General features: G+C 38.4%; 1 protein-coding gene and 1 long non-coding RNA gene across 3 annotated transcripts in view; one reads left to right on the plus strand and one right to left on the minus strand.

Annotated features, from left to right (window-relative positions):
* Window positions 1–434, minus strand: part of LOC106875597 (uncharacterized) — a 133,542-nt gene extending 133,108 nt beyond the window's left edge. Inside the window, exon 1 of one of the 2 annotated variants that reach the window (XR_016243804.1) lies at window positions 288–434. This is a non-coding gene — a long non-coding RNA (uncharacterized LOC106875597). The remainder of the gene's footprint in view (window positions 1–287) is intronic. The other variant, XR_016243805.1, reaches the window with a different exon arrangement.
* A 2,211-nt stretch (window positions 435–2,645) lies between these two features.
* LOC128249168 (uncharacterized) overlaps window positions 2,646–9,717 on the plus strand; it is an 8,530-nt gene continuing 1,458 nt past the window's right edge. Inside the window, exon 1 of the mRNA XM_052972023.2 lies at window positions 2,646–9,717. This exon is cut by the window's right edge and continues 1,458 nt beyond it. Coding sequence (XP_052827983.2) covers window positions 3,754–8,994 — 5,241 coding nt within the window. The 5' untranslated portion in view covers window positions 2,646–3,753 and the 3' untranslated portion in view covers window positions 8,995–9,717.

A 9,717-nucleotide genomic window follows, 5' to 3' on the forward strand; every position in this document is an offset into this window, starting at 1 on the left:
CCTGTGTAAATTTTTACTGTTACAGCTGTCACATTTTAAAGATGAAAATGCTTTTGATATGGTTTTTTGATGTGTTTTGAAGAAACCAGATCACGAAAAAGCTTTGAAAATCTTTAATTCTATTAGTAAATCACACCTTCAAACTGAGACAAGTGTGTGATTGTAAAATGTACATGTCTCTCTACAATCGAAATTGTGCCAAATACCATTATTATATAATGGAATTCTATACAAACATACATTTAAACAAAAGATGCTTATATAAATACGCATAAACAAACATTTACCTGTCGTTGTGGTATGCCATTTCTTTCCCTAAATCGTTTGTCATCTCTGGAAATTTCTTCATTCTTGGGATTACCTCCCCTTCTCATACGAAGCTGTTTTTAATTGCTTTCTCTAACATCTGGAGGAGGTGCAATGGTCCAGTGGTTAGGGCAGCGGACTCGCGGTCATAAGATTGCGGTTTCGATTCCCAGACTGGGCGTTGTGAGTGTTTATTGAGCAAGAAACACCTATAGTTCTACGAGGCCCCGACAGGGGATGGTGGCGGATCCTGCTGTACTCTTTCACCACAACTTTCTCTCACTCTTACTTCCTGTTTCTGTTGTGCCTGTAATTCAAAGGGTCAGCCTTGTCACACTGTGTCACGCTGAATATCCCCAAGAAGTACGTTAAGGGTACACGTGTCTGAGGAGTGCTCAGCCACTTGCACGTTAATTTCACGAGCAGGATGTTCCGTTGATTGGATCAACCCTCGTCTTCGTAAGCGACGGAGTGCCAACAACATAACATCTGGAATCTGAGATAATCTCGTTAATCAATAGTAAATCAACAATAGCGTATAAATGAATAATAGTGAAAAATGGTTAGATACTTCTGTATAATATTGCAGTATATAAACAAAAAGTATAAAATGAAAATGCACAACAGCCTTAAGAGAAGTATTATATTTTAAGGAAAATTAAAGAGAGGAGGTCTGGAAGAGGTGGCTCACACTTAAATTTTCTCCATTTTGACTGGGATTTTGAAATTGTATTTTCACAGTCATTTCAAAATTATAAAGGAAAGGATTTTATGAAACAACAATTATGAAAATCTCTGATTTTTTTAATCCCACCCCCGCCAGTACCTCCTTAGGGCCTTTAAGACTGAATTTTCAATTGTTTTTGTTTTGGCAATAGCACTTAAAAAACCATGTGACAAGCCTTCTTTTAAAGCAAAAATTGTTTATTTAATTTTGATATCCATGAAAATTCATGCTTTTGGAAGTTCACCCACAGCATCTGTAAATTGTTTGCAGGTGCCATGAGAAATGTTTCTATTTTCTGACAGTTAACGGTCGCGATCTGGCAGAAACGTTAGCACGCCTTGTCTGTCCTTATTTGTCCCCTCTGTGTGTAGCCCCTTGTGGGGAGTAAAGAAATAAGAAACGTTAGCACCCCGGGCGAAATGCTTAGCGGTATTTTGTCTGTCTTTACGTTCTGAGTTCAAATTCTGCGAAGGTCAACTTTGCCTTTCATCCTTTTGGGTTCGATAAATTAAGTTCCAGTTACGTACTGGGGTCGATCTAATCGACTGGCTCCCTCCCACAAAAAAATTCAGAACTGGTGCTTATAGTAGAAAAGTAAATTGCAACAGTTACAGAATATAGAAAGAAGTGTAAACCGATACCTGTAGAACCCAACCAAAATATCTCAGTTACGCAAACGTAAACAGAATTACTAAGGCTTTGATCGACCCGAGACTATAGTAGACTTTGGTCTACTACATCAAGAGTATACGTAGGCAAGAAATACAAACAATAATTAATGAAGCAGAGTTGCTATGAAAACAAGCACTTTCGCGGTGAAGATAATAGCTTAAGATTCACTTGCAAAAGAAAAAAAGCACTTAAATTTAACGTGCTTCTAACTTAATAATAAATGTTTCGAAACAATGAATGTGATATTCGTCACCAGCATTCAGAGACATAAAACTTGTCCGCTCGCTTCACGGTCTCGGCGGACAAATTGGAAAAGGCGTTTCCCCAGAGAATGGCAAGAGGAGATACCTTTTCCAAATAAAGAGGTAGATAAATAGATAGATAGATAGATAGATACATACATACATACATACATACATACATATACACACATACATTTTCCCTATGATTAAACAAATATGTATCCAATAGACTGTCACATCTTTGCTGAGGTTTATTACACACACACACACACACACACACACACACACACACACACACACACAAACACACACACACACATAAATACATATATGTGCCTTTACCTTCCAACATGTCCTGTAGATTATGCATATTTAAAAGTGATATCGTTGAGATCGGAACTAATGTGAGGAATATGAATGACATTTTCATGTCCGTAGCTCTTCTTTACATATAGTAAAAGATTTTTAGCCAATATTCACACCAAAATGTTAGCGCTATTCATAGAGAAACATGTTAATCTGTGGCTGATGTATCGGCGACAGAATCCACTTCATGCGCTATATCCGTATACCGGGTCGACATTGGACTAATCTTCAGTCGGTATTTTAATAAATAAAACATATGATAGAACATATGATAGACTCAACCACCGCCACAACCGATAAATACACGGAGAACAAAGAAAGCGTAAGTGGATTGCATGCGTGTTCTCCAAGCTTGCTGGTCACTAACTCGTGGAGGCGCAATGGCCCAGTGGTTAGGGAAGGGGACTCGCAGTGGTAGGAACGCGGTTTCGATTCCCAGACCGGGCGTTGTGAGTGTTTATTGAGCGAAAACACCGAAAGCTCCACGAGGCTCTGGCAGGGGATGGTGGTGAACCCTGCTGTACTCTTTCACCACAACTTTCTCTCGCTCTTACTTCCTGTTTCTGTTGTGCCTGTATTTCAAAGGGCCAGACTTGTCACGCTGAATCTCCCCCGAGAACTACGTTAAGGGTACACTAACTACAAAAACAATGGAAGTGCAAATGATTTTGAATCCACTCGCTCCAACATTAACTCTTCGACTGCAACAGTGGAATTCCTCAGCAGCAACAACAGCAGCTTCACCAAAATCACAAATAAGGCAAGTTTTTTTCTCAATCGCTCTACAAATGAATTAAAATGTCAGAAGACTTGTATAATTTATTTGGCAAACACAAATCGCAGGTTAAACGTGATGCGCCGTACATTGGACAAAAATCATCCACCTAAATTTGGGACTTCTTAAGATTTAAAAATTTGAAAATATTAATAGATTTACACGTATGATAATTGTACTGAATTGTTTTGGGTTACAGAGTTAATCCACACTCCAGTTTAACGTCACCAGATTTTCGTTGGCAGTGTGTGTGGCGGGGAAAAGAAATTTTTGCAAACATTTGTGTGAGATCTGATTTGAAGTCAACTAAAAAATTCGATTCAATGACAGAGGAATTTCACGCCGTGGATTACCAATATTATCCATGTATGTTCACGGCACTTTGGTGCATTGGATAAAATAATGATTTCTAGCTTGTTGCTTTGTGCCCAGAGCATACAATCTCCGTGGTAATGACATAATTATCCCTTTATATCATTGTTACATTTACATACATGCAGACAAATAAGCACGCGCGCGCGCACGAACACATACAGATACATACACACGGACACACACACACACACACACACAGATACACACACGCACACCCACACCCACATGCACAGGTATAGTAATACAAACACAGATAGGCCGTCATATATATACAGCTCGTATAGGCAGCTATGTACGTGGAGGGTTTTGAATTTATTTTCATTCATTTAATCGATATGAAAAGACGCCGTTGTTGCTATTTACCAACGAAGCGGCATTCTTTAAACGCCGATGGAAGATATGTTCCTGCTATAAACGGAAATTGTAATAAAATACAAGTCAAAGCATCGAAAAGAAATATGAAACATTTACGTTTACTTTTTATACTATTCAATTTTTTGCCTTCAAATAATGGGGAATATTTTATTAAGTTTAAAGGAGAGCATTTCCCCCCACGTACCATTCCTTCTAATCCACTAGATCTTTACTATTCTGTCCCACTAAATCAAACGATTAGCAAACCAATAATTGCCGTGTTACAATTTAAGAACGGGACTCTGTTTACACCAAAACCAACATTAAACATAACAGCAAAGGTGACATCATTGGATGTTAAAAAAACTGAAAACAGTTCTCATTCAGACACTTGGGCTGAGAGTGGAGGTAGATTGTGTCAGAAAACAGCATGGTGGCTGGGTTATCCGGAAAGATTAAATAGAGAGTATGCGAAAACCCGATGTGGATCACCGAATTCTAATGTTCAATTGAACATTGAAATATTTAAAGGAGAAATAATAATTGACTGGATCTACCATGAACATACAATATTACCACCTGGCCCACGTTTGCTGAGAATTGAGGTCCCCAAATATCATGCAAAAACTGACACTAATCCAATACGTATTACAGTTCCTGCACATCATTTGCGAGTTACCAAGCAACCGCCTGCATCAGTAAAGGCGAACCATAATTTCGATGTTGAGGTCGAAATTCGCGATAGCAGCGATGAACGAGTAGAAGACGGCCTTGATTCGGTGGCTTTTGTTATATTAACAGTTCCGTATGACTATAAGAAATTCTATGCCGACAAAAAGAAAGAAATGATTTTGGCTTCGACAGACGTTATGCTGGACGCTGATGAATTTTTGTTACATCTCAACACACGAGATGTGTCTCTTCGTAAACAAGCGGAGAAGGGTAAAGTTGTTTTCCGAACAATTCGAATTTTAGATGCTGTAGAGAATTTGGAATTAAACATAACAATGACGATGGCACGTGATCCTTTTACTAGAATTCCATCTTGTACGTCTTGCTTTATCGATTTTGGTCACCATCATATTTCAGATGATGGCAAATATTTTCTGTTCACTCGTGTGACAGGTGCGGAACAGGGGAATATATTATCTATGGTTTTCACGTCTTTAATGAACGTCGAGGTTCAGCGTATATCGAAATTAGTTCTCGATGAAAAAGTGATGGAAAGATGGAATAATATTCGAGAACCCAAAATGAAAAGAATCCCTATATTACTAAGTTCCTTCATCCCTGGTGGATTTTCTCTTATTGCGTTGGATAGCAGTGAGCATCGAATATATTCAGGGCGTGATTCTGGTCGTTCATTAATTTTCCTGACAGAGCCTGCTGAAGTTTGCGTATCATCTGATAAATATGCTAAGTTAAAAAGGGGAAGAGCTATTATATATATATCAATATGTGAGGTAATTGACAAAGTAAAGTTAGAAATATACCCTCACGGTCAAAAACAAATTTCATATACCACACCAGAGTTTACCGTCCGAGGTAATATTTCAATTGTCCACTTTGGAGATCTTCACTACAGTGGGTCTGGAGAAAACGTTGATTCGCACGTAAATACCTTCATTCGACTTGCTGTAAATGACATCAACAATGGAATATTAGTTCCATATTTGAAAAAGAAAGGCATATGGTTCAGTGTAAAAAGCGTGGACACCAATGACAAGATATCGATTGCATACAAAAAATTAATGAATTTCACTTCACAAATTAATTTGCTTCGTTATGATAGTGTACGCTTAGTGATCAGTAGCGTGTCATCAGAGATCACTGAAGCCGTTTACCCATTACTTCTGAAAGGGCGTTTACCATTTATTTCAATAGCTAACATTGGAGGTGATTTCTCCAGCATCCAAAGATACAAATATTTCAATAGGATTTGTTGGACTGAAGACTCTCATATCAATTCAGTACTTCTCGCTACGAAAGAGCGTAAATGGCTTCAGATATTAATAATGCGTTACCACGACACTCAGGTCAGCCCACTCTTTTACATTTATATGAATAAATATGGAATCAAATTGATTGCAGATATAGTGCTTCCAGTTCTGAAGAATATAGATGAAAAAAGTATGTTCGCTAAGCATTTCAGGGCAGAAATGATAAATACTGCCACTTCGGGTTGTAAGATTATATTTTTATTTGCACCGAAGTTTATTCAACCTTATGTATTCCATGGTGCATATTTGACTGGCATCTCTTCGTTGCATGGTTTTCAATGGGTGTTATTTGGTGAATATGCCAGGCAATTTCCATTTGATGATGAGGGAGTATGCAACGGTACAGTAAAATGCACACATGCATTTGCAGGTACAAATTTGTTTAGTGAACAATATAATATAAGCGGCTATAGTTCATCTAACTGGTTTCGCATATTCGGTAATTGGTTTGCAGCCGACAAAACTATATACAAAGGCGGTAGTGTAAGCTACAGACCCAACTATATTGGTGCAAGAATGGGGCTTGGATACGATGCTGTGCATCTTTATGCTGCCATGCTGGCGAAAATCATCGGACATCAAGTGACAGCGACCGGAGAACAACAAGTTGCTGAATTACGAAAAGTGAAAATTCATGGCTTGACTTCTTATCTGCAACTTGATAAACATGGGAACCGTATTGGCTACTTCGGGTCTTTAGCTCATATAAATCCTCGTTCAAATCGGACAGGTTCAGGTGAAGAAAGAGTCACAGAATTTATAAGGTACTTCCAAAAAATCAACAACACTGCCCAGCTAGAAATACCATATTCTGCAAAGGGGGATTACCAAGGATTTGACATTGAAGCTCCACTCACACTACCACATTCTACTCGATATAACTTACGTCGATATTGGTCACATTCTGGCATGATTGATATAATCACACAGAGATTGATTAGAAATCCCCGAGAAATTTGGCCTCCAGTTAAGATAATGAGGACTGAAAAGGTCGTACCACCTTTCTTTTGCAAAAAGCCGTGCGGGAGAAAACTGGTAAGCCCCGAGGATGTAACTATTTTCGACACTGGTACATGTATTTCAAAAGACAAATGCGAATGCAAACATGGGTACCAAGGAGCAAAATGTCATATAATGGAGTGTGACTGTGAGAACGGTCATTGCATAGAACCAAGAGATTGCATATGTAAAGAGGGTTATACTGGGACCTACTGCGAGAAGGCAAATTGCACCAAATGCAAATATGGGACATGTTCCAAACCGTTTGAGTGTCGTTGTCACACATGGATTTACACATGGAAATACTGTGATATGCATGTCGGATACATCGTATTAATAACTGTTGCAGTTATTTTAATATCAAGCTTCTTCATGTATTTAATTGTTACAAAATTAATAGAACACAGGCAAAAACGAGCAGCTCTCGCTAATACTGACTGGATTGTCGATTGGTCAACTGTTGAAATATATGAGACAAGTCATGTGTCATTTCCTTATTACAGCAGATGTGCATCCATGATTCAGAGACACAGATGGAAAGAACAAGAATGGTATGTAAAATTCATTCACAGTAATACAATAGATAGCAAAAATGAAGCTCTTATTCTCGAAATGGTTACCTTGATTAAACTTAGACACGAGAATCTTATTCAATTTGGTGGTGCTTGTCTGGTGAAACCTAACGTCAGTCTGTTTGTCGAATTCCTTGATAAGGGAAGTCTAAAAGATATTTTAGAAAATGAAGCAGTAGATATTGGATGGGAATTCCGGTTCTCCTTTCTGAAAGACATCTGTCGTGGTATGGAATTTATTCACGACAAAACAGATATCAAGTCCCACGGCCGTCTGAAATCTTCAAACTGTTTATTAAATAATCGGTGGACAGTACGACTCACTGGTTTTGGAGCACATATTATTCGTTTTGGGGAGAAGAGGATTCATATTGAGAAAACAGCTCACGGCAAGAAAGAGCTTTTCTGGACTGCTCCTGAATTGTTAAAGAATGTTTCAGATTTAGATGGAATCAAGGCGGGTACTCCACCTGGTGATGTTTATTCATTCGCAATAGTTACATGCGAAATTATTACAAGAGCGCCCCCTTATAAATACGAACTCAATTATTTATCAGTGAAAGAAATTATAGGTTTAATAACATATGAATCTAGCAAGGCGATACGGCGAATTTGGGAAGATATCGGTGGAAAGGACATGCTTTACACAAGACCAATTATAAAAGAAGAACATTTCCAAACAAATAAAACAACACGTGAGTTATTTGGCAACATGATTAGACAATGTTGGCAGGAGGAACCTTTAGCGAGGCCTATGTTCTGTACAATTCATCAAATGCTTGCACAGATACATCCAGGGAAAGGTGAGTTTATAGATAATTTAATTTATCGATTGGAGACGTATTCTAGTAGTTTAGAAGTTGTTATTATTGAAAGAACAAAAGAACTTGAAAAGAGCAAGGCTAGAGCAGAAATGCTCCTTGGACAAATGCTTCCAAGGAAAGTAGCGAACGACATAAGAGAAGGAAACAAAATTTATCCAGAATATTTTGAATGCGTCACTGTATTCTTTAGTGACATTGCCAATTTCTCCAATATTTGCGAAGAGAGTAACGCATTCGAGATTGTGAATTTTTTGAATGAAACCTATAATGCATTCGATGAAGTTCTCGATGATTATGATGTTTATAAAGTAGAAACTATCAGTGACTCATATATGGTGGTGAGTGGTCTTCCAGAGAAGAATGAAAATCGTCATGCGGGAGAGATTGCAACAATGGCTTTAGATCTGATGTCAATGGTGACCGTGTTTGAAATACCACATATGCCAAAATCTACTTTACAATTACGAATTGGAATACATTCAGGACCAGTGGTAAGCGGTGTGGTTGGTAAACTTATGCCTCGGTATTGTTTGTTCGGAGACACTGTGAACACAGCTTCGAGGATGGAGTCCAGTTGTTATGCTCTGCGAATTCAAGTGAGTGAGGCTACAGCTGGCATTCTTGAAGAATTAGGGGGATATACTTTGGAATCAAGAGGCCAGATAAATGTGAAAGGGCGAGGGATGATGACAACTTTCTGGCTTTGGGGTAAAGACACCTTCAGAAAAATGTTGCCGGACCAATCTCTAGCTTTGTCGATTTCTAAACACAAGTTCAAGTGAGAAAATTATATTGGTCACAACTACCACAACACTTATGAACTTGGCAATGAAGACGTCGATGTCGATAATTATGTCGACGTCGTCAATGATTACGTTGCGATTGGTTATAATGAATACGTAAATGAAAAACAATATGTTGCCGCTCATGATGATGTAAATTATTATTATCCTTTCTACTGTAGGCATAAGGCCTGAAATGTTTAGGGGGAAGAGGAAAATCGATTACATCGACCCTAGTACTCACTGGTACTTAATTTATCGACCATGGTGGAATTTGAACTCAGGACGTAGTGGCCGAGTTGTAAATTATGATAATGATAGTGATAACGATGGTATCTACTCTACGCCCATCTGCAAATCTGCATTGGAAGTCGAATGAATTCGTAAAGGTCGACTAGTATCGCATATATGTTAAGTGCCTCAAGGTTTTACACCATCAAGATCTGAGCGCATATATGCATGTACCACACACACACACACACACACACACACACACACACACACATACACGCACACACAAGCTCACACACACTCAAACACTCCCTTTCTCTCTCTCTCTCTTTCTCAGTATCTCACATATACCTATAACATGCATACATAGATTAATTTACATATATTTTGGTTAACAAGTGTATGCAAAAGCATTGAATACCTGTAGTTGGAGCTGAATATATTCGATAACAGTTACCAATGTATATGCCGCAATGAAAGGGCGTCGTCACT

Source organism: Octopus bimaculoides, chromosome 12 (assembly GCF_046866305.1).
Source record: "Octopus bimaculoides isolate indiv1 chromosome 12, ASM4686630v1, whole genome shotgun sequence".
In the NCBI taxonomy this organism is placed as follows: Eukaryota; Metazoa; Mollusca; class Cephalopoda; order Octopoda; family Octopodidae; genus Octopus; species Octopus bimaculoides.